Source organism: Ostrea edulis, chromosome 9 (genome assembly GCF_947568905.1).
Source record: "Ostrea edulis chromosome 9, xbOstEdul1.1, whole genome shotgun sequence".
NCBI classification, from domain to species: Eukaryota; Metazoa; Mollusca; class Bivalvia; order Ostreida; family Ostreidae; genus Ostrea; species Ostrea edulis.
This window is the reverse complement of record NC_079172.1, coordinates 46,955,667-46,982,569: the sequence shown is the minus strand read 5'-3', so window position 1 is coordinate 46,982,569 and position 26,903 is coordinate 46,955,667. Positions and strand designations below refer to the sequence as shown.

At 36.4% G+C, this 26,903-nt stretch overlaps 2 protein-coding genes across 2 annotated transcripts in view; one reads left to right on the top strand and one right to left on the bottom strand.

Moving 5' to 3' along the window:
• The window catches only part of LOC125660113 (fibrillin-2-like), a 64,078-nt gene extending 63,682 nt beyond the window's left edge, over nucleotides 1-396 (top strand). The window contains exon 109 of the mRNA XM_056150763.1: nucleotides 113-396. Coding sequence (XP_056006738.1) covers nucleotides 113-273 — 161 coding nt within the window. The 3' untranslated portion in view covers nucleotides 274-396. The remainder of the gene's footprint in view (nucleotides 1-112) is intronic.
• An 8,200-nt stretch (nucleotides 397-8,596) lies between these two features.
• LOC125659666 (HEAT repeat-containing protein 4-like) lies at nucleotides 8,597-26,350 on the bottom strand. The gene is made up of 16 exons (XM_048891408.2): nucleotides 25,888-26,350; nucleotides 24,451-24,768; nucleotides 23,634-24,306; nucleotides 23,173-23,327; nucleotides 22,761-22,775; nucleotides 21,336-21,479; nucleotides 20,319-20,533; nucleotides 19,976-20,087; nucleotides 18,929-19,242; nucleotides 18,571-18,765; nucleotides 17,626-17,730; nucleotides 16,800-16,983; nucleotides 12,183-12,368; nucleotides 11,645-11,834; nucleotides 10,791-10,986; nucleotides 8,597-9,688 (listed from the first exon to the last, which is right to left on the bottom strand). Exons 2-16 carry the CDS (start codon nucleotides 24,749-24,751, stop codon nucleotides 8,816-8,818), a joined length of 3,858 nt encoding a protein of 1,285 aa, XP_048747365.2. The 5' UTR covers nucleotides 24,752-24,768; nucleotides 25,888-26,350; the 3' UTR covers nucleotides 8,597-8,815.
• Between the last annotated feature and the right edge of the window lie 553 nt (nucleotides 26,351-26,903).

Here is a 26,903-nt window from a genome sequence, read left to right as displayed (position 1 = left end):
GTGTGGACGAAATAGCGAATACATATACGTCAAAGTTCACAGTCCTTTAATTTTACCTCACTATATGAAATATGACTTTGTTATTTAAACGGCGTTTTAAATTTATTTACAGGCACAATATGTGAAAGAGTAAATTTGAATACAGGTGTTCGGCATCCGTATGATCCACACAAATACATCACTTGCACGCGTGAAGCACCTCAAGCTAGATTTTGTCCAGGAAGCACGTGCTACGAAGAACGAGCACAACAATGTACATTCACTTGTGCATAATCCATTTTAAACTATACTAGTATGTGTTTATATCATTGTAATTTATTTTTATTACCATTTTCTTGTTTTGTATACGATTTTTTTTTTATATTGATTGAAAATAAATTATTTTTACAAACTTTTTATGAATTCTTATAGTGATGTTTAAGAGGGACAATTCTATTTGAAATGGAGTTGTTTTGTTGGTCATATTTAGGGATGATTAGATGCTTACTCCTCCAAGGCACCAGAACCCACCTCTGGTATGTTTAGGGTCCGTGTTTGTCCAACGTTTAATTTTGTGTTCCTTATGAACGTTGACCAGTGTTATCTTCGCCTTTCCATGCAAACTGAAGGCACTAAACAACGTTAAAGCTGACATGAATTAATAAATATAGTATAATTCTATATGTCCGCCATATTTCTTTGCTAATCCGCCATATTAGTTGGATATTCTATTGTTATATGTATCAGGGTTCGCATGGTATATAAGGGGGCGAGTTTTGCTACGCTTCACTTCACATCAGTGTCTTACCGGTGCGGGTAGCTTCGACAGGTAACACGTACATCTCCGATACTAATTTATAGTACATCAAGAAGAAATGAAATCACGTTTTGAAACACCATGCAGTGCTCAAAATTACAATAAACATATCGCACAGTAGTAAATCTTTCTTAACGCTTTGGATAAATAAATATAGAATGCCTTTTCTTTACGTGAATGTGCGTACATTTGCAATAAATATGTCAAAACTATACAAAAACGCGGAGAAATATTTCATTTATTATCTAGATCTATTGATGAAATGGAATAAGCAAAGGGTATAAAATCTATACCATTCACACTTACTTCAAGCAAAATGCAAATACATAAATGCTACTGTACATATACAGAAGACATGGTCATGTATGATCGCCATGAAAAAGCATCAAATGCGGATGACTATTTACCTGGGTCTACTCGTAATATCTGTAAAGGACCGAAGATGTACGTGTACACTTGTCGAAAATACTCAACGTAGTAGTAAAACTCCCTTTATTAGCATATAATCCATGAAACAAAACGATACACTCCATTTGTATTCCAACAGTAAACAACATTGTCCATTGTCCAGACTGCGAAACACTTAGCCCGTGCCGATCAGCTATCTTCAATCAGGGGAAGTATCAGAGTAGAATATTTACCCTGTATTGTGCATGAGTCCTTATACCGTATGATTTACTTGTCAGAGTATTGCAGATTTATAAATCAGGAAATCATTTAGGTACATAAATTGTTTGTGCGTAGATAATTTGCATATACAACGCTGCGCGAGTGTATGGGATGAGAGAGAGGGGGGGGGGGATTCAAACGATGATCTTGTAATAATCGCGCTCTTATTAAGACAAATGATATCGTTAATTCAATATAAGAGAACAGTAACTCAATATTGTTCTCAATAATTGATAATACAGATTTATTTGATTCATTTAAAGCACGCAATAATTAAAAATTAAACATATATTTAGCTAATGTTATTTTCAATTACTTCATTTTATGCTAATTCGACGCTCAATAGATCTTATATATCTATGCCATTTTGCTTTATTACATTCTGCGTTGAACTCGACGCAAATTGTAGTAATGCAAAATGTAATAATTGAGTTTATTATATAGCTTATAAATAGTCTAATATAAAATCTGCGTAAAATCTAGAGAATGTTAGCGTTCAATATCCTGAGAATTTATTGAACGCTAACTTTGCATTGCGTAAATTGCATGCGCCCGAAACATTCCGAGTATGAGCGTTCAATATTGACGTTACCGTAACGACGTAAACAAGCCAAAATGTCAAACGAAGGTCCTCCGAATCTGACAGAGCCGGTATTTGATATTTACTTAAGCAAAATGTTTTACTGAACATAAATTATGATGTCCCCATTTACAAAATCAGTTTGCTTCATGAATTAATGACGGGTTGAATATTGAACAGTTAAGAAATGCATGCTGTTATTGCACACTGCCAATATTGATGAATTCTCATCTATTTTGGAGTAGTTTGAGTGAAAAGGGATATAATTTAACAACTAAATACTTTAGCTATATAATAAAAGGGTTATTGAACTTATATAGGTGAATATTGGCACTCGTTGGCTGTCAAAATGCACTCGCAAGCTCGTGCATTTTGACAGCCAACTCGTGCCAATATTCACCAAAATAAGTTCAATAACCCTATATTATCATATGCGTAGTTATCAAGCACATAGAATTTTTTTTTTATTTAAACATATTTTGTTGAGAAACTCAACAGGATTGGGCAACAGGCATAGCCTATGTAGGCCCTCTCCCAAATACAAAGGTCAAATACAAAGGTTCATAGAATCAAGGGGAGGGGACAAGAGTGTCTGTCCCCCACCTTTGATAACAATATCCATTTTTTTGTTATTTTGTTTGTTTGTTTTTTGTTATGTTTTCCGCCACACTCAACAATTTTTCAGTTATCTGGTGGCGCCCAGTTTTTGTTGGTGGAAGAGAGAAACCAGATACAATGTACCTGGGAAGAGACCACCGACCTTCTGAAAGTAAACTGGGAAACTTTCTCACTTACCGGCGCGAGCGGGTTTCGAACCCGCGCCGACAGAAGTGAGAGGCCGTTATTTTGTAATGCAAATAAAAACTATATTGGGTGACAACCCCCCACCCCCAAACTAGACCCCAGCTTGAAAGTTCTGATATAATAGAAGACACACCACCACCAATTAAGAAAATGAAGATATTATAAGGCACTCATAGTAGAGGACTCTAACCACCCCATCCCACCCCCAACGATGGAAGAAAATGAAGTGTAGGGGGAAATTATTAAGGCAGTCAAAGTAAAAGACTCTTTTAACCCTTCACCCCCACATTAGGACTTTGAACATCGGATAAAACCTCTTGGTTTGTTTGGGTTTTTTGTTTTATTTTATTGCTGTTTTCGTTCATCTTTTTTAATTATTATTTTGAATGGCAAGAAATTTTGAAGAATCCAATTTTTCATTTTTATCTTCCTGTTGTACCCCCCCCCCCCCCCCCCCCCCCCCCCCCCCCCCCCCCCCAATGAAAAATGACGATACATGTCTGGTTATTGCATGTACATTTTACTTTTCAACACATGCATGCATACTAATTGTATGGTGTAGAATTGCACCCTTTACCAAGTCTTCCTTCATTTACACAGTGTAAGGAATGGTAAACCAAAATTTAAGCGTAGGAACCTCATTCACGAATACATAAATACATGTATTCAGAAAAATCGCATGCATGCATTGCAGGACTATAGCATATGTGTGTTTTAACGTTTCTGTAACATGCCATAATGATTATTTTCATTTCGTAGATCTGGCGCAATAGATAAATTCTGAAAATAGACATACCGCTGTACGTCGAAATTTCAAATTCAAATGTATTCGATAAGATGTTAGTATTCATAAATCAGTAAAATTCGTGTTGAGGTTTTATTTGATATGATACAGTGTCAATCTACTGTAATGCATTAGTAGGATATGCAAAAGGCAAGAGTATAAACATTTTCTAGTATCGATATCTATATGATCACGAAAAAACACTATATAATTTATATCCGAATTCATATGCCGATTTAGATATCAATAAAAACAAAGCTGCATAGTTTGGGGAGGGGGTTCTAATGAGTCTGATGAAATTAAAAGAAAGAACCCCACATTTGCATTCAAACTAGATGTACTTCAAAATGAATTCATTTCTGCTCTGACTGAAAGCATGATTCTAAATTCGGGAACGAATCTTGCATACAAAATAATTAATAGGGGAACACATAATTTCGAGCTCCTTTGGAATTTAATGAAATGCAGATATGCACCTTTCTTTCAACACAAATTGATATGTACACAGGGGGCTAGGGTGGGCAGGGAGGCTGGGCTGGTCTGCTCTCCCCACTTTTTTGACAATTTAATTTTTTCCGTTATTCTAACATACAAAATCAGTTTAAACTGATTTTTTTTTTTAATTTGCAATGAATTCAATTATAAACATCAACTCCTGTAAGTTTTTAATATATTGTCAATAACAAATTTTTAAATAGCTGGAATTTTTATTGCTTGTAAGCTTACCATTATATCAGTGATCAATTTTCTTTCCTTCTGTGAAATGATATATTGTACATCGAAGTAAGACAGTCTCTCTCTCTCTCTCTCTCTCTCTCTCTCTCTCCTGTTCATTCAATGAATATGGACATACAGAGACCGTAAATAATTATGTGGTTCCCAAAGAAACAATAAAACTATATTTTCGTTTATACATTTCCTTTTATATGTGTCTTTGTGTAATCAACTGTTTATTATGGATTGCAAATGTAATACCCGCATTTTAAACAGATGTATATTTTCGATCATTATTCCCTTATCTGTATATCCAAGTTTGTATATGATCATCGATAAATTTTGAATTGAGCACGCAATATATCCAACCAGATGCTCAGTGTATATGATTAGATTCCCGATTTCTATAAACTGCAAAACTTCGACCAGACAAGCATTCAATACAGGAATTTTTTTTTACTCTGACATCTCCCCTGATTGAAGACACCCTGTTTGGCACGGGTGAAGTGTGTCGCAGTCTGTATAATGGAATGACAACGTGTTGTAAAGTTCTAACGAGATACAAATGGAGTTTATCATTTTGTTTCGTGGATTTATAGACCATAGGCTAGTAAAGGTAATGGGGGACCCCCTAGGGATTTTTGCAAACAAGTATTTTTTGAAAGTACATAGTCCCTAGATTATAAATCAGGTTGTTTGACATTTCTACGTGGGGGCGTTTACGACTTTTGGGGCAAAAACATGAAATTTGTAAAAATTATAGCCAAAAACTGGAAAAACTCTTCAGATCCAATATAAATGTCATTGACATTTGCAAACAAGTATTTTTTGAACGAATGTAACCCTTTGTTTATATATAAAGTTGTTTGACATAAATATGTGAGGGCATTTACGAGTTTTGGGGCTAAAACATGATTTTTTTTCTTTAAAAATCGCCGAAAAATAGAAAACTCCTTCAGATCCTATATAGATGACATGGACATTTGAAAACAATTATTTTCTGAAAGTCTGTAACCCTTTAACTATAAATCAGATTGTTAACATTGAGACCTTTTAGATTTTGAGGGCAAAAACCAAAAATTCGTAAAAATAATAGCCGAAAACTGGGAAAAAAAACTCTTCACATCCGATATAGATGTCATTGACATTTACAAACAAGTATTATGTGAACTTACGTAACCCTTTGATTGACAAGGTGTTTGACATAACAACATTTATGTAAATAATTGCATTTATGTGTTGAATGCTGTTTTTTGTATGTAAATGTTAGTAAGTTAATATACTTTTCGAATTGTTTGTAACTCTGTGGCTTTGATTTTTCTTTATATGTAATGCTACTGGTCTTCTCCCAGGCCTTGCAGGTGTCAGGTGCCATATTATGTAATTTTCCCCAGTTCTGTAGTTTCGGCAGACTTGTTACGCAATTCCGAAATATCTTACCCCCTTGTCTGATAACAGCCAATCAAAATTTATTATCGTTGTCACGTGTTTTGATGCTGTCGGTAACTGACCAGTCAGCCTTGGGTCATTCTCTCACACAATACATAATGACATATCAATATGCTGATCCCCTAAATTTACGGAAGAACAATATATGCAAAAATTATAAAATTGATTAGGTCTACAGCAAAAAGATGGCACATAAAAAATACAAAGGCCATATCTTAAAACATATCAATGCAAGTAAGGTAGGAAAAGATGGGGTGGTGGTGGGTGTGCCAAATTTTTTAATGCTATCAATAGCTTCGATGAAGCGAGAATGACCCAAGGCTGACTGTTCTTATACTCCAACTGCCCTTTCAAATGATGAAATTCTTCAAAACCATGCTCCAGTTTTAGACACATTTAATATCCCGGTCAATGGGTCGTATGAATATGAGTTACCGTATCTATACTGGATTCCTAAACTACATAAAAACCGTTACAAAGATAAATTTCTGGATCCAGTAAGTGCTCTACCAAGCACCAAGCTTCTCACGAAAATATTACAAATTTCAAATTTTATTTTTCTCATTCGCTGTTAACACAACAAAGAGAAAATATTAAACAAGCATTCAAAAACAATATTCACGCATGCACAAGTAATTCATATAAATATATATTACAATCTTGATAATGATAGACTATATATACATTTAACCGAGGGGGTTTACTCTCTCGGTAATTATATGTATTTACACAATTTTAAAAGTATTTTTTTCATTTTTGGTTACAAATAGATTATGAAATTTTATAACATTAGGTCTAGTATAAAATATTTCTGGTATATAATATCGCCTAATATCATTTAAAGCAGGACACATAAGAATATAATGCTGTGAAGGAGAAACTTCAAACTTACTGTACGACTGCATATGCCAGAAGTACATGTAGTGTAAATCAAATGTGGATTCTAAACAATTCTAAAGAACGTTTAGTAAACTTGAAATCGCAAAACTTTTCTCAATCAAGAACATCAAAACGTATGATTTTTCAACACTTTACACGACCATTCCTCACGATAAATTAAAGATTATACGTTTTGTAACATCATAGACAGTTGCTTCTTCAACAAAATGGAAAACGGAAATATTCAGTTCTTCCAACAGTCTGTTGAAATTCCCATGGGCACGAATTGTGTTCATTTGTTTGCGGACCTGTTTTTATATTCATATGAAGCAGAATTTATTCAAAAACTTCAACGTCAGAAGGAAAAATCTCTTGCTGCCACATTTCGACATTTAGATATACTGACGACGTTTTATATATTAACAATAACTTTCATTCATATGTCGATTCTATATATCCCTGTGAACTCGAAATAAAAGACACCAGAGTCGTCCACTTCTGCTTCATACTTAGATATTTTATTGAAAAAAGATATCAATGACAAACGAAGAACTCAACTTTAAGACAAACGTGATGATTTAAGCTTCTCCATCGTCAACTTCAAATATGTATGTAGCAATATTCCATTATCACCTGCATATGGTTTTTATATCTCTCCACCGATTCGATACGTAAGAGCTTGTTCTGCGTATGATAAGTTTTTAAATTTACCCAAGCTACTGGCAAACAAGTTGATGGTACAGGGGTTTCAACAGTCTCGTTTAAAATCAGTATTTCGCAAATTCTATGGTCTAGTTTGCCAATACAACCTATCATTTTTTGTATTGCTTATAGGAGTTATGAGATTGATCACTGTTCGTTATCTTCACCTTTCATCTATTAACAATAATCATTTTCATTCATATATCGATTCGATATATCCCAGTGAACTCGAAATAAAAGACACCAGAGTCATTCTCGTCTGCTTCCTACTTAGATATTCTATTGAACATAGGTGTTAACCGGAAATCAAGAACTCAGCTTTATGACAAAAGAAACGATCTCAGCTTCTACATCGGCAATTTCCCATATCTATGTAGCAATATTCCGTTCTCACCTGCATAAGTTGTTTTTGTCTCTCAACTGATTCGTTATGCAAGAGATTGTTCTGTGTATGATCAGTTTTTAAATCGAGGCATACTATTGACATATGTACAAGTTACAGGTTTCTACAGCTTGTTTAAAGTCAGCATTTCGCGAATTCTATAGTCGTTATAACGATCTCGTTTGCCAATACAACCTGTCATTTGGTCAAATGCTGTCTGACGTCAAATGCTGTCTGACGTGCTTCATGCCAACTATTACGTTGTACACTGTAGGTCTTTCTTTACTACTCCCGTTTAGGTGATCGAGATATAGGGCTCATGGCGGGTGTGACCTATCGACAGATGCTTACTCCTCCTAAACACCTGATCCCACCTCTGGTGTGCACAGGGGTCCGTGTTTGCCGAATTCTTAATTTTGTATTCTTGATCCCACCTCTGGTACATTGTATGTCCAGGGTTCCGTGTTTGTCTACTCTTCATTTTGTATTCCTTATAGAAGTTATATGAAATTGATCACTGTTTGTTATGTTCACCTTTTCATGATAGCAAAATTAACAACCCTCCGTAAAGACAAGACAATCCATGTGATTGATTGTTGTTTTTATGTCCATATGATTGAATGTTGTTTTTATGCTCATGTGAAGTGTTTCCCCTTGGAGAGCTTATATCTCCAAGTTCCAAGACTCATTGTGAGATATTAAACAGTGATTTTAGATCAATTTCAGGAGAACATCGTCCCTCTCATGTCGAAGACAAGATACAGCTAATAATAGCAATGATAAGACCCACTGTCCTCTCCGATCAATCCAGGATGCTGAATTAAAATTAAGAAATAAAACACTTGTTGATATTTATATCCAATACATCTTGAAAATAACAGAAAAATGAACAGTATCACAGATGTTTTAAGTTCCTCACAACCACGGAAAAAATACAACAATCCTATCATGATAATACTAGTTCAGACAATAATGCACTTAAACATTAATTCACAAGTTCAAGTATTGTCAAACACAAATTAGAATCACAAAGTGTTTAGATCAGAGTTTTAAAAATTAACCAGTGTCACCGTTTTTGTCTTCCTCAGCGGTCACTGTTATGATGACCGAGGATTTCACATCATTTTCCTCATCCTCAGCTGGTATAGTCTCATCTGTTTGAGCGATGAGTGCAGCAGAGGGGGACTGAATCAGTGCAGGCTTTTTGGCTTGTTCAACCTCATGTATAGTGTGTCTTCGACCAGTCATCAACTCGTATGTATTGTCTACTTGGATTAAATCTTCAATCATGTCATAATATCGCATGTCCAGTCCAGCATAACTCTTTAATGCTTCGGTGTTAATTTTCTCTCTTTCCTTGATGGCATCACGACTGAAAGCTCTAACATCTGTTGACACACGCCCTCCCGCCATGCTACTCAGACGAGTTGACATACGCATGTCCTCCATGGCAGATTTAGATGGAGTTAATGTGGAACGACCGGGAATTTCTTCAACCTGTAACTCTGAAGCAAACTTGACCACACTAGTTGGTCGTTCTGTCTCTGGAGTCTTTCCATCAGTCACTGTGGAATACTCCTTGTCACTATCTTCATCACCACTCTCCTCTGTGGTGACCTTTGACTTCTCAGATCCTTTAGGTGTACCTTGGTCTTTGGGTGTTGCTGATTCTCTATGTTGGACAGATGTTGGTCTGGCTTCAGGTGTGGCAGCTTCACTCCTAGTGTCCTCCCGGGACAGTAATTGGTGAAGTTCTTCATCTGCTGTTGGGGTGAAAACATCACGACTAGGGGCAGGGGACACTGCCCTCTGATGTTGGGTGTGTGGTGTCTCACCCACCACTTTCCTATGGACCACATCTGAGTGATCACTGGCCTGACTCATAGTTCGTATTCTCTCCATCATTGGCGGGGGTTCCTCTTCACTCTCCTAAACATAAAATAGATACTACATATTTTCATATTGACACAATGAGTAAATCAATGCACTTCTGTCAACGTCTTTAATATTTCCTTTTTGGCACACACAATATCTTACTTATAACATGCTTAAAACAAAGCATTTAAAACTCCCATATTTCACACAATTAAAAGTAATTTTGAAACTAAGATAATGCTACAAGATTTATTAATATATTCTTGCCAAACTTATATTTGGCTACATGTATAGTTGCCCTGCATGCGTAAGACCGGTGTTCGAATCCCAGCCACGACAGACCTAAGTCGTTAAAACAGGTAGTGACAGTTCCATCACCAAACGCTCAGCATCAGGTGTGAATGTCACAGCTCCTCGGAGATTACCTTAAAAACGGATGTCCCGTGTCACAGTAGGTGTGGCATACTAAAGAACCCTCACTGCTCAATGACCAAAAGTGAATCTAGTGAATAGAACTGTGTTTTGGGTTCATTTTCCAAACAATTCTAACCCCACTACAGCTAGTGAAGATAACTCCGTGTTTGAGGTTCTTTGTTGGGTTTCATCAATTTCAGAGATAGTGTGGGTTACTATGCTATCAACAGATTCAGCAGTTCAAGCAAACAGAGACACTGTGCAACTGCTTATTTACGAATTTTATACAGGTTTCATTAAGAATATCATATTTGCTATATCTGAATAAGCCACTGTACAGAGTATGAAGAGATATTAGTGGTTAGGAAAGGAAGGAAGACAAAACCTGTTGTCCATTTATGAAATTTCATGTGTGATTTAAATTCTGTCGTGGAAAGTAAATATTCATTATTAATCTCAAGTTATGTAAAAATAAAAGCCTCTAAAATAAAACTTGACTAGGATCAGCATTTTTTTGTAAGATGTTAGCAAATCTTACATCTTCATGATATTTTCTGTTGTATCATTCAATACCATATCAATTGCTCATAAAAGTTTCTTCTCGTGTATGAATGAAAAATGAAAATAAAGCACTGTATATCCATAAATTCCTGATTTACAGTCATGCAATGAAAACGCCAAGGAAAATTTCAAGCAGAGCAAGAGTTTAGCTGATATATAACTTCACAATTCATCATTTTACCTTGAGTTCTTTCTCGTTCTCATAGATCATTCTGCTCAGGTTCTCGTGCTTTCTGTCATCGCTCTCATTCAGTGAAATCTGAGTAGCAATGTTGCCTTTGGTGCAGAGTTTACGGACTTCATTCTTGATTTGGGCCACCATGTCCATGTCCTCAGTAGCACTGATTCCAAACATCTCTAACGTACTGGCAATCTCCCTGTCAACAGTTTATCTCACTTTCAAATCATTTTTCAAAAAAAAATTTCTTGTAAAGATTCTTAGTTTTACAAACTTCAAATTAATTGATTTTTATGTTGTATGACAAATCTATGCACTAGTGAGTGAATTTTATTTGTGTTGTGCTGTTCTATTGAACTCTGTATGCTATTTCACTTGTTTAGACACCTTCATTCCCTTACTCTGTACTCTTAGGCTAGACTTATTTAAAAGACATACATTTCTTGTTGCTGATTGCAACAGGTTCCTCAAATCCCCCCCCCCTAAAAAGTGGTGCAATTTGTGTTAGTAAGTTCCAATGAATTGTTCAATAGACACTTACATTATGTACATGTACAGTAAAAATTTCACCTTATTTTCTTCATTTATTAAGAGTTAAACAACTTAGAGCATTATACAATTAAAAGCAATCCAATGTGCATGCACTTCCTAGTCAGTAACTTTAACCATGCCAATTTGTCAAGCGTCTCAGTAAATATACACAGTATAATTTTCAAATTTCATTGAAAAACAAGAAATTTAGAGAAGTTTTAACTCTTATCCAATCAAAATTGAGCACACATGCATATGCGATAGCCGTGATTTTAACTATGCCTGTAAGTGAAACGCACTATCCCATTGGACACACAGACACCTACTCTCTAACTACATTGCTGGACTCCACCAGGAACCTCTCCTGTAACACCTCTGCCACCTCCTCCGTTTTCAGTTTCAGCATCATCAGGGTGTGGCATGCCTCAGCCCTTACCCCAGCTTTCTCCTCATACCTCACCGCCCACAACAGAGTCTCTGTGATCTCCTCATTGACCACGCCTATCTTACCCATAGCTACAATGTTAAATAGGAAAATGTATGTTATGTGAAACGGTAATGTCATTGTAAACACGTAGTCATCAGTCATGCACTTCATTATGAAGATGATTCATTTTTGATATTCTAAAACGGTTTGGGAACAATTTCATTGTTCCAGAATTTATCTCTATATTCACTAATATTTTTTCCAAACTATTGTGTATCTGGTAACATTATTTTTGCTCAAAGATTTATATTCATCATCATTAACTGTCTGGGAAGAATCATATTCCCCCAACATTTATATACATGTATCTATAATCATAGATGTTCAATATTCATGAGAAAGGATTAGGAATGATTGTCAGAGAGCACTCCTTTTACCTTGAATAGCCAGAGCCTTCACTTTCCAGATCGGATCAAAAGTAGCTAGGTGGATCAATTTCTCTACAATTTGTTCCTCTTTGATCTCCAGGTTTCCACATGTAATGCACACTTCAGATCTCACAGAAATGTATTCATCCTCAAAACACTTCAAGAACACAGGCAGTAACTTGGCAGTCATAATACCTGTAATGAAAAAAGAAATATTTCAGACATTTCTATCTTGTCAAAAATCCATTTGTAAAACTGTAGATGCATTTTTCAAGTCTCAATTTCTGTATTTTATCACTATGCATATCTAAGAAATAAATTTCATTTTTGAAAATACATGAGGGCATGAACTGCAACACTACGCCTGAATACTTCTTGAAGTGAATGAGTGTTTCATGAAAAGTACCCTGGTGAAAAGCATAGCTGTTCATACCCTCATGTATTTTCAAAAATGACAATTTTTTGTATATACATTTTCTACTTTCATTTCTGTTGGAATTCCAAACCATTGATACTTGAACCCACAGTATGCCAAAATTCTACAACAAATTGGCCCCCTCCTTCATTTATAGACAGCGTGGCAGGAAAAGTACGGATTGCTAACTTGTCAAATGAACCTTGTACAATTAAACGAAACCAACACTTGTGCCTAGTGAGACCCACTTTCTCTCCTAACGTCTCTCCAGATGATGGAGACACTAGACCTATCCCGAAACCCAACACTAAATACAGTAAACAAACAACCACACACTCCGCTGCAGTCAACCTTGACCCCGACAATACTCTTTCTCCTGCGATTAAATCACAGTTCAAGAAGACTCTTGATGCATACAGTGAGGTGTTTAACCCAGATTTTAAAGGCTACAATGGTGTCAGTGGTCCACTTAAAGCTGTTGTCAATATGGGGCCAGTTAAACCTCCTCAAAGAAAGGGGCGCTTACCTCAGTACAATAAACAACTTCTTTCAACACTTCAGGACAAGTTTGATGAGTTGGAGGCATGTGGTGTTTTTACTAAACCAGAGATTGTGAAAGTCAATGTCGAGTATGTAAATCCATCATTTCTGGTCAAAAAGCCATCTGGAGGCTTTAGATTAGTTACAGCATTTGCAGATGTTGGGAGATACAGCAAGCCGCAGCCATCTCTTATGCCTGATGTAGATTCGACTCTCCGACAAATTGCTCAGTGGAGTTATATTGCCATAACAGACCTTACACAGGCATTTTACCAAATTCCACTCGCAAAAGAATCCATGAAGTACTGTGGAGTGGTAACCCCCTTTCGTGGCGTCAGAGTTTATGTCCGTTCAGCGATGGGTATGCCTGGCTCGGAGACCATTTTAGAGGAGCTAACCTGTAGAGTTTTGGGTGACTTGGTTCAGGAGGGTGTAGTCGCTAAGTTAGCTGATGATTTGTACTGTGGTGGATCTACTCCTGAAGACCTCCTTAATAACTTCACAAGGACACTTCAAGCTCTACAGAGAAATGGCCTTAACTTGTCTGCATCAAAAACTATGATTGCACCAAGGGAAGCCACAATCTTGGGATGGATATGGCGTGAAGGTACCCTTCGTGCAAGCCCTCATCGCATTGCTGCACTAGCCAACTGTCAACCCCCATCTACTGTCACCGGTTTGAGGTCATTCATTGGTGCTTTCAAAGTTCTAGGACGTGTCTTAAAAGGATGCTCACAGATTATATCTCCTTTAGATGCTGTCACTTCTGGCAAAGACTCCAAAGACAAAATTCAATGGACTGACGACCTCCATAGTCATTTTAAAAAAGCCCAGAAAAGTCTTTCATCCAATCAGACTATTACTCTCCCACAAGCTACGGACCAGTTGTGGATAGTTACTGATGGTGCTCTTCGAAGTGGAGGACTTGGGGCTACACTTTACATAAACTGCAACGACAAACTTTGCCTCTCTGGATTTTTTAGTGCTAAACTTCGTGCTAATCAACTTACATGGCTGCCCTGTGAAGTGGAAGCACTCTCAATTTCAGCAGCTGTAAAACATTTCAGCCCATACATCGTGCAGTCTTCCTTAAATGCATGTGTTCTCACTGACAGCAAACCATGTGTGCAGGCCTTCGAGAAAATGTGCCGTGGCGAATTTTCCGCTAGCCCACGTGTGTCAACATTCCTGTCAACGGTGAGCAGGTTTCAAGTATCTTTGCACCATGCATCAGGTGCAGCTATATTACCTACAGATTTCAGTAGTCGAAATGTTCCTGCATGTGATAATCCCTCTTGCCAAATCTGCTCCTTTGTCAACACTATTGCCCAGTCTGTTGTTCAACGAGTAACTACTGAGGACATAGCAGAGGGGAGAGCCAAAATGCCATTTGCTACCAGAACTTCATGGCTTGCCATCCAACAGGACTGTCCAGATCTCAGACGTACACATGCCCATCTCCTGCAAGGCACAAGACCGTCAAAAAAGCTCACAAATGTTCGGGATGTCAAGCGTTATTTACTGCATGCGGTCATTGCCAAGGATGGGTTATTGGTGGTGAAACGTAATGTCCCATTCCATCCAACACAGGAATGTATTATCGTTCCTCGCAGTGTCCTGGAGGGACTCCTTACTTCTCTACACAAGTGTCATCAGTGTACTGCATTGAAGAGTACACCTAAATTTCAACCAGAACACACTTCAAGCCAACCACCTGACAGAGTCGGCTATCTATTTGCAGTTGATGTCCTTAAACGTGAACGCCAACTTATACTGGTCCTGCGTGAGTACATAACTTCCTATACACGGACATTACTCATTGAAAATGAGCGTCATGAAACAATTCGAGAAGGACTACTCATCTTGTGTTCAGATCTACTACCATTAGATGGCCCATTCGCTGTAATCCAGACAGACCCTGCCCCTGGATTTACCGCATTAATCAACGATAAACTCCTAGCCAAGTATCGCATATCCATTGAAGTGGGATGCGTAAAAAATATCAAAAAAAACCCGGTAGCAGAAAGAGCAATACAGGAACTAGAAGCAGAAATCTTGCGCCATGATCCACTATGTCGCACAGTTACTCCATTATCTTTGTGTCTGATTACCTCTCGACTGAATACACGTATAAGAAGTAGAGGAATCTCGGCCAAAGAGATGTGGACCCATCGTGACCAGTTCTCACATGAACAGATTCCCGTTGATGATTACGAGCTTATTTCGCAACATTACATTAAGCTTGATAATCACCCACACAGTCAGGCCTCTAAACAACCTGGAAAGAGCAGTGCCCCTGGATGTCACAGCAAAGTTGGTGACTTGGTATACTTATATTGTGACCGTAATAAATCAAGAACCAGAGACAGATATATTGTGGTATCATGTGATGGCGAATGGCGACACATTAGCAAGTTCAGTGGCTCGCAGCTTCGACGAACAGCTTATCGTGTTAAAGACAGTGATTGCTACTTTGTACCAGCAGAGGAAGTCAGTCAAGACCACATTCCCAACAAACTACCCTCTGATGATGAGTGTGATGAACCGCCTCATGAATTAATGAACTTGGAAAACAAATTAACCAATCCTACATACCCGTCCCCACCACCAATACCTACTATTCTCTCAAATCCACCATTTCCACTTCAACCTTCACTGCCTGCAGGTCGACCCACAGAACCGCTAGTTTCTGAGATATCACAACCTGACAGTGACTCTGATTTACCACCCACCCACAATGATGCGGTCTTTCATCCGGCTAGACCTACCTGTGTTCACCATCCACCGAAGTGGTTATCCGACTATGTATGTGATTGAACCATGTGATTTGTGTTAGGGGCATAATAATCCCCTCTTGTGTTAATTCTTTCCATATTAATTTGTCATTGTGTGATCTATATCGTGTGCTTGATGGAACTCCTTTTTGCATTTTGTTTATGTATTCTCTCTAGATATTGCATTTTTCTAGATTTTGCATGTGTATTCAATAGTAATGTTTTAAGAGAAAAAGGAAAAAATGGTGACACCAGTATGTTAATTACTTGCATTCCGGGTTAGCATTATGTAACCGGTATGGTTCTATGTTTAGTCACTTATCTATTCATCTTTCGTTTCCGGTTAAATAAATGTGCTGCGTTTACAACTGAGTGTTTGTTGCTGTGTTGGATATACACTAACTGGCGGATACTAAATTTATCAAGATTCAATAAGCACGTTGTTCACATTCATGAGGAAATGGCTGTCATTTCAACTGGTAAAGATATGAATTAAAGGCAAAAGTCCCATGGGGATCTGGGTTAGAATAGGTCCTCAGTACTCCTTGCTTGTCGTAAGAGGCGACTAAATGGAACGATCCTTTGGATAAGACCACAAAAACCAAGGCCCCTTGTCACAGCAGGTGTGGCATGATAAAGATACCTCCCTGCTTGAAGGCTGTAAGCGCCGAGCACAGGGCTAAATTTTGCAGCCCTTCACCAGTGATGGTGACGAGTCCATATGAGTGAAAAATTCTTGAGCCATTTGTTATACAACATACAATCAATCATTCAATTGAAGGCAAAAATATTGGAAATGTAGATATATCACAAATGACTACATATCAGAAAAAAAACATATACATGTATTTAAAAAAAATATACAATTGACTTTAAAACAAAGAAAATAAACAGTACCTAGTTGTCCAATTTTACTGATGGCCTCGAGCCTGGTAGCTTCATTGCCTTTAACAATTCTTTCCCTCAGATCATCATGCACTTCCCTGCCATGACTAGATTTACCCAGACATTGGGCCGCACTTTTACGGACATCTTCATGCCAGTCATTCCACATCAGGTCCATCAGCTTGTTAGTTACATCCTACAATTCAAACAGTGTCATTATGCTTTCATCTTTAGAGAGGACCCTTACAGTAATTAAGGTATAGAAGAAACTTTTTACAATAAAACATGCTTATAACGTATTCACACTTATTGCAAAGTGATATTTATCTACCCACTCACCCACCCCACCTCCCACCCCCCACCCCCACCCACAATGAGAGGAAGTTAGCAAAAATTTTATTGGATATAACGATCAATCGAAGTTTGATTAACACAAACTATTTTTCACTGGCCCTGGAGGTTCACCATAACCATGTTTTACTGTACACAGATATTTAATACAAGCACATATCTACAAAATAAGGTTAGGAAAAATCCTTTATGCAGGCATTAATAAAGGAATTTTAACATCATTAAATTATTTTATAATAACATGACAGTTAAAATATACTGCAAACATGAAATATTTCTCCCATTAATGTCAATCATGCAGATTTCATGGGAAAACCCTTACAGATAGCATTATTTTCAAAATGCCACTCAATTTCATTAAGATATACAATACAAAGCATCTGATGCACAGGGATAGATTGTACATAAGAATTCCTTCCTTATGTATTCAGTGTAAATTACCACCACAACATTTCCACAATCACTGTATAATTTTCAGAGCACATGCCTTGTTGATGGTTCCGTGAAGAGTTGGTAGTATTTTACAGGCAATAACTTTGTGTCTCCAGCTGCTGCTGTTGAGCTGCTCTGCCACCATACAGTGAACTAAAGGCTGTAATAAGTCACAGGGAATAAAAACAAATAATCAGTCATACAGGGAACTAAAGGCTGTAATAAGTCACAGGTATTAAATACATGTTGTATAGTTCACAACCAACAAGGAATGAAAACAAATACTCAAAGCCACACAGGAAGCCTTCAATTATCTGTACCCCCAATAATCTCAACTCTTCACTTATCTTCACTAGTCTGGATGACCAAAGTGTCTAGATTAATGAGGGTGGACTGTATAAGCATAAATTACATTACATGTTTCATAGTTTGGCACCTTTACTGCTGTTAGCAGAGAGAGACACTGAAGGTGCTGAATTTTGATTTATGTTAAAGTCAAACTGAATTATATTTTTTAATTATGATGAAGTACAAATATAGTATTTCAATGGAAAGGTACAATGTAAGGTATGATAAGATAACATATGAACTAATTGCTTAACATAGTCATTATAACTATGATACATGGTATTCTGCATGCCTTGCACCAAAGTTTTTGACAATAATTTTCTTTTATATCTGATATAAGGATCGAAAGATTCAAAAATGTGTGTCTGGACCAGGAAAGGAAGCTTGGACTCCTGCATCGGTAGTCAGGTGCCATCACTAAGCTCCTCAGGCCGATGTCTACAGTCTAAATATTACCTAACATCTACCTTATTCTATATTGAGGCCGATGTCTACAGTCCACTTATTACCTAGCATCTCCCTTATTCTATACTGAGCAAGATGTCTACAGTCCACTTATTAGCTAACATCTACCCTATTCTATACTGAGCATGATCACTATGGTCCACTTATTAGCTAACATCTACCCTATTCTAACTATAAGAACACTCACTGAGAAGATGCTGAGTTTTCCCAGGAGGTAGATGGCCTTCTCATGTTTGATTGTATCCTCTGTCTCCAGCAATTGACCAACGATTTCGCCCACGACTAGTGAGTTACACACACCATCATGGGCCAAACATTGGGCAGCAGCCCACCTGTCCACACTGTTCTCGCTCTGTATAGCCTGCTGCAGACACTGTCTGGCCTAAATAAAATTTGTTTGGTATGTTAACAGTAATGAGCAGATATCATGTTGACTATATAAACTTTGGGTGAGATGAGGTTATCAGTGATAAATTCATAAAATCTGAAATAAACATAGACATGTACTTTAAATGTGAAATTCTATTGTTGCACAATTTCCCTACCTTTTCACTAGGCCTGTTCAGTGAATACAGAGTAATGGCAGCAGCTAACTTCACACGGTCCACCTTGTCATCCAACAAGCACTCCATGGCAACAAATATTTTTTTTGGCAGCTCTTGTACAGTGTTAAGTGAGGGGACATCACCAAACAAAGAGGTCTCCGGAACAGGGGCGCGGTACTCTGCTACCTTGGCGATGGTTGCTATGGCCTTCAGCCTGACATGGCTCTGAATGTCAGCCATATCTTTGATGAGATCATCAGGCTTGCTGTCCTCCAACTGACCACTCAGGTGCCATTTCTGTCTCCATTCATCAACTGTAAACAGTAAACTAATATTTAGAGAAAATGTATTCTCAACATAAATAATATGATGAAATTGTATGTAAACTGAGTTCATTTTATTTATTATTATTATTGTGCATTTGTAAGCACTTTATCTAATCAAGACAATTACCCTAAAGTGCTTTACATGTAAAACGATAAAATAAACTAATCAAATAAAGAACAATAAAATACAATGTAAATAAAAAAGGGCACAAAATAATACTAAAACTGAGGTTAACATATGAGAAGGCAAACCTACATAATAAAGTTTTCTTTTTTCAATTTTTATTCATTAACATTCCAAAATCCAATGCAACCAAATAAGCAAAAACCTAATTCTCATACTTTTTTTTTTTTCTGTTATTTGGGACTGTTAATGCTGACTTAACGGTTGAAAACTGAATTTAACCAAATGTTTGCAACCATTAAATCAGTATTAATGGTTGCATTATAACAAATGTCATGATATCTATTCCAAATCTAATGCAATTTTGCATTTAATTTGATGTTTATGTCTTATTTTGTTGAGTTCTTTTCTGTTCTATGAAATATGGCATGAAATATTTACAGTTGATGCCATGTTTTTATGTCATTCTATTATGACATCACAGTGGAAAGCTTTCCATCTCGTTAATGCTCGTTTCAATGCTTCAGACATCAGCGCATAAGCCAGTCAAAGTACAGATTACAAAACAGTTGCATTAGAATTTTAGGTTATACTTACTGACTTGGAGTAATGCAGCATTCTGTTTGGTCAGTCTCCGTGTTGTAGGGTCAGGAGATCTGTGAAACTCCGGATCAAATCCTGGAGGAATCATATTGAACTCAGCTGACTCCTGAAAGAAAATGTGTAATCTGATAATAGATTTACTTGCAGAGAAAATGGAGGCCAAGAGGAGGGGAGGTCAAGAAAGTTCAACTTAATAATCTATTAGACATAATATTGCCATTTTTGGAGGAATTTTGCATATATCATCACTGCATTATTCAGTTATTTGATCACTGAAGTCCTTATCAATATGAATTTCTTCATCATTTCTACAGTTACAATGAGTATAGTATCTCACATCAGCAGGCTGTGGGAGTTCTTTCCATCGACGAGACCCTCTCTCCACCTTCCTGATGCGTGGGGTCTCCTTCATCTCGTGAGGAGGTTTGGCTTCCTGCTCGGTGAACCACGTCTCTGGGTTCTGTGGATGCTGGGACTGCAGTTTTTTCTGGTATTTGCTGTTAGAGTTCAGCAGGATCTTGTCCGAGTCCTGTAAATGAATCTGGTCCGCTCCTGTTAATACAATATTTTGAATGCTCCTAAATATACATTTGGAGTTTCAGACTTTCTTACTTTGAAAACTCGTGTAACATATCTGTTATTTTGAACAATAATTTATTTAATGAAAGTCATTCTAATTCCACACAGTTAAAAGGACTTTGACTGTATGGTATGGCCTAATTTGATTCCTTAAAATGACTTCCATTTTTTTAAAGCAAATATACTTAATCATTTTGAAGAAGAGAATATGTACAGGTTTCTGAGGTGTGCTATATCCTAAGATATGATTGAATAATAATTATTCCATCTTTCTTTTAGTTAACAGTGGAGAACATGTTTATAATGCATTCTTTCAGAAATTGGTCAATAGTACAAAAAAAAAAGTCAAGTTTTCTGCCTTTTGAATCAAAAAAACTAAACATGACATTCTCAGTAAAAAGAAAATTCTGGCAGAAATTGGTCAATAGTACAAATTATAAGTCAAGTTCTCTGATGCATGATCAAAAACACTAAAATAAAATATGACATTCTCAGTAAAAAGAAAATTACGGCAGATGAAAAAATGCTTCATTTTTTCTGTCAGTCACACAAGAACAGTAGTTTGCGATAAGTATTTTTCAAAACTCAAAGATTTCGCATGAATTTTCACAAGTTTAAAGGATATTGAAAGTCAGATCACACTGTGAATTTAATAGTATCAAAACATGGATTATTGATGGGTATAAAATAAAGTCACATATCATTCCCAACATTTACAGTGATTCTGCATTCCTCCTAACACTCAACATCACACCACTTGATTAAATCTACCCACCTGTCAACTTCTCCTGTTGAAACTGATTGTGAGTGTTGTAGAATTTGTCGCCCACTGCCGGATTGATGAAGTCACGAATGGTGGGCGGGGCAGGGGGCTCGTAGATATTGTCAATAGTAATGTCAGCAGTGGCATTGATGGCACCTGTCCATACAAATATAAGCTGGTATTAGCTTTTGAAAAAAATGTCACTATACTTAGATAACATTTGCGTTAAAAATCATTTTAAAAACTTATCATTTATATTTGTTTACATAATTTTATTTGCATGATTCCAAAATAGAAATTTATGTGTAATATTTTCTAATATTCATTTACTTTTTAATGCAAGTAATTCATTTTATCCACTAGTATTCTACAAAAGCTTTCCATAACCAGTTAAACCTCTCTGAGCACCAAATTCCGTCCCCAACAGTGAAAAGTACATGTACATTGATATCCATGTACTCTCAAACACAAGAGTTAGATATTCTAGATATGTTAATTAAAACAACTGCTCAGGAAAAAAGACCTTCAGAATCTCTAGAACCCACAGGAATGTAAAAGCAAATGTTTTTGTCATTTTATATTCCCATCATTTGTAAAGAAGAAAAAATGAGTTGGAAGACTTTATTGACAATATAATGAAAATCATGAAATGATTTCTATATAAAGCTGTACGTAAAATGCAAACATTGTGTGACATTCCTACAAAAGTCTAATGAACATGCTTAAATATTATATGTAGATGTGGGTATAATGATCGCTTAAGTTCAAAATTCAGTCACAGTGCAAAAACTTCGGAAATATGCTGTATTAAAGTCAAATTTTAAAGAATTCTTTCATTCCATAGGATCAAGCTCCTTTAATTTTCCTTCTTCATCTGCACAAGGACTTAAGTGCTTTCAAATTTCAAATCATCCATTAACGATTTAATTTTACTTATTACAAACAATTTGATTTGGTTCCTTTGACTTTATCAACGTTCTTTATATCGTATGAATTAAGTTGCCGTTTAGTACCGCTATATGATGTCTAGGAATGACATCACATGTTTGGCTGCTCTGTTTCTGTTTTGTTGCTACACATACGGCAATATTGATCCGCGTCATATAAAATTATCATTTCATTTAGAATTACATGTATTCATCAAATAATACCAAACGCTATTTACTAGATTAAATTATAAGGAATGAAAATAATTTTCTCTTATCTTATAAAATATAGTTGGGGCAGTTTACACATTATAAACCGTGAAGCCGTTTATGAATTTAAATTGCGTAAAGCATCCCAATTTACTTTATATCATATAAAATGAGGAAAAATTACTTTCATTCCTTAAATAAGCACAAAAGTACAGTGTAAGATATCTATTTGCTATTGAGTCTCCTTGTATATATAACTCTATCTATTAGTTAGTGGCATGTGAAAAATACTGATACAAACCTGCACTCTTGCTCACTGATGGTCGGCGGCAGTGGGTGAATGAAACAAACAGGTGCAAATGAGTAACAAACAGACAAACAACTGGGTTATACAAAGACAGGGATACAAAAATATGAAATAACACATACAATTTTAAAGCACATCAGGTGAACATATAAGCTAATACATGTAGTGAGAGAGTAAATACATAATGTAATAAATCTCTAAAACACCTGTATCACTTCTAATAATGAAATAATCTCTTTTTCTGGGGTGCTTTATCAGTACTTAAATCAACTGTCTGACTGATCCATCATTAAATAAAATGATTGATTAATGTGATTGGTAATCTGGGTGTGCCACAAATAAAATAAAATGCTTGTTAAGGGAGATAACTGTCATCACGAGCAGATGAGAAAAATGAACAGTTTACCTTCCTCTTCCTTTTCCGCATGCTTGATGGCTCGCCTCAGACCAACTGGTTTCCTGTAAAATGGGGCCTTCGAGTCATCTGAGTATGGGTCATGGGCATGAGGCTCTGTGATTGTCTCTTCGTGCAAATCCATCTCATACACTCGGGCAAGTATACTGTGAGAATTAAACAAGTATTTCTTCTTACATTTAAAATGTTGGTATACATGTAATCATATACAAAAATTTCATTTTAAAACTACTGTGTTGTGATATATTGTAAACCAACTTTTATTTGCAAGTGAGAAATTTTGCGAGATTATTGTGAATATTTCTCATTGCAAACTTGTCCTGTAATGTTTCTTGCTAAATTTAGTCGCCACGAACCATTTCGTGACTGATAAATTGTATAATAAAGTCGTCACAATTAAAAGTTGGTTAACAGTACATCCATTTTTTTTCCTTTTGAAGAATTTCACATACGTAGATTCCTGTTTCTGCCATTTTTTCTTTGGCTTTTTGTCATTCTTTTCCTTGACATCAGCTGGTGGTTCATCTTTCTTCAGCTCTCCCAAGGACTCTAGTAACAGATCAGAGGAATCCTGTTTCCCGTACCATGCCTCCAACAGTTTCTTCAACCGGTCCCTGTCTGCTCCCTCAGGCATCTTCTCCAGCACAACCCACTTTGCCATGTGGGAGCTGACCTTTGACAGAGTGTAAGCATCCCAGTCGTAATTCTCTTGACAGAATTTCACCCAGGCCTCTTGTGATTCTCTTTCAGAGTCCAGAGTGCTCTGATTTGATGCAGTTTTTCCCGGCAATCTTTTCTTAGACACCTCCTTCACTGGTTTCTTCTCCTTTGACACTGGTTTTTTCACATCCTCAGTTTTAGGTGGGGCACTATCTGGTTTCTGTTCACTAACTTCTGTCATGAAGAAGCTATCCTCTGATGAGGTCTCTGTCTGTGTATCTAAGGACTGTGACATTATAGCTTTGTGCATTTCTTTGGCACGCTCCATTATCTTCCTCTTCAGAGGTTTGAGTTGCGGTTTGTATGACTTGGTCAGATGACATGGCATGTGACGTTGGTCCATGCCCCTGGCATCGTGGCGACCTGGGGGGATCCTGGCATGGGGATGGGGAGACACGATGTCATCTACAGAATAATGTGAGATTCAATAGATCAAAAACTCTGTACAAATTACAAACATAATATTTGAATCCCTATCATACTCTTTAATGAATGACAATAATGATTTTCTCAAAATTAGTCATAAATATACATATGTTGAAGGCATACATGGATTAAGAGCCTGGTACAAGTATTTTTTGTCATATGGCACCATGTGAAAACAACGATCCTGCACAACATCTTCACTGAAGCGTAAATCAGCACTGATTCTCTTTAGGTAGCCTTTTTGGACTGGTTCAGGAGCTTGGAATGACTTAAAGATAACTGAAGTTGGAGCTGGTTTGTTTGCAATTAGTTTTAGTTCAAAGTCTGTTTCCTCTGACCCCAGCTGAGGAACTTTGACCTTTGCTGCACATGGAAACAAGGCTGGTGTTTTTACTCTGTCTGACTGATCTTTAAAGAGAGCCATTTTTCTGTCTGAAGTATCTGGAAGTTTAAATATAGTAATATAGAATTAAATATATATGTGTAATAAAAAATGTTCTAACACTCTTTAATTAAGTACAATGTATGCAAACAGTTGAATTATATAATTCTCAACTTAATGTTCACAATTAAGAAATTCTATTTATAAAATGTCTTTAAATTTATAAAATTTAATTCAATAGTTTCCCATATTAGAAAACTCAAAGCTTGTCATGCTTTCCTAATGTGTGTACATAGTGAAGCAGCCACAAATTTCCAATGTTAGTCTCCTGACCCTTACTTTATATTCAACAATTAGTACTAGTTGTGCCTTGAAAGAATGAGACATGATAAATTATGGAATGTACTGTAGGCCTAACCAATTTAGATTGACATTTTACAGACCCGTATGTAAGGTGAGAGAATCGAGGCATTATAAATTGAGAGATGAAAGGTACTTGAAATGTTACATTGTGTACTGAACTATTTCATATCATATCATAAAACATTGTCTTTAAGCAAAAATTTTTAGTTGTCATGGAAATCAATTTCTACCATCAAATCTAATAATATAAAATCTTACATTACTGGAGAGAAATACATGTAAATGAAATACCTGTAGCGAAATACATCAGTTTCTTTTTTCTTCAAAACCTTACATTGTTCAAAAGTGTAAATTTAGTGCTTAATTTTAATAGGCCAATGCTTCTTTTGATTTGTATTTAATTTCTTAACTTTTGAAAATCCATATATATATATATGTCTCTGATATATCTGTAAATATGCACATGTATGCATGTGTTCTACATGTTAACCTTTTGATATTTAGTTATATAATTGTCTGTGATAGTCGGTTTTAGGAGCTCTGTAGAGTTCATGTTACTTGTTTGTATTGCATACAGTGCCGCCTCTAAATAAACTTACTTGGTGAAATCACATATCAGTACTACAGTTAGCAAAGTTTGTTTTGATTTTCCGAACTTGCATGTTGTCCTTCAAGGATTCTATACATACGTCAATAAATCTATTGAATTCTAATTTATTCATGGATTCCGTTAAAATTAAAATACATGAAATATCGGCTAATGCATTAGTAGCATTAACAGGTGCATGTTTCCGCTAAAGGAAATTCGAACTGACCTCGATGCTGCTTTAGCACGTTGGAGAGAGTAATTTCAATAGTTTCCCCATTTCCGTATTTCTACTCTTTCACAGAATATGATTTCCAGGATAAACTTAAGAGCATCATGTCAATTTTTCGCATTATTTTTAAATCTTTCTCTCGAATATCAATTGTTTTTCTGTTTCTAGGAAGAGTCAACGTCAATCTAATGTTTGAGTTGATTAACTCTCGAACCCGATTGAAGAATAACCAAAGTATCTAAACTTTAAAAATATTGGATTAATATCCAGATTACATGTATAAATATTTGAAGCATTTGAAATGAGTTCAAACTGTAAAAAATAAAAAGAATAGTACACATGGAATTCGTAACCAAAGAGCTACATGTACATAAGGCAATATAATTAGATACCATATAATGATAAAATATATAACGAATATTAATCGATAAATAGTCTACATATGTTTTCGCAACAACAAAAACAAGAAGAAAAAAAAACGCCACTGAACCCCATCGTGGTAAACTATGGCATTATCATGTTATTCGCTCCGCGGATCGAATTAGTTTGACGTTGTAGACGTTAAACGTCAATTTGCACGATTAGGGATATTAGTGTGTTTCTTACCTGATACGATGAGATATACGCCACAATGAAGACATTTGTGTTTGTAACACGTCAACTTAACGAAAGTACATTTTTCTATCTTTTATCCACCGCCCTCCGCTACATGGATGTACAGTACACGACACGAGTTTTATACACCCCACCGTGGAAAGACCACGGTGGAAAAATCCACGGAGATACACCGTGTCCTCCGTGTTCCACGGTGTGTGTTATTTGCGAATACACACAGCTGCTAAGAGCTTTGTTCTGGCCACGGGCCTTGCGGGAGATGTGAAAATGTGCCGCAGGCCAAATAATCAAAATAAGGATGGAATTTTAAGAAAAGAAAAAAATGTCAATATTTTCCCTCCTGATACTTATATTGTTTTTCAACATTTTGAGCCAATTCCAACGATACCAAACACTAT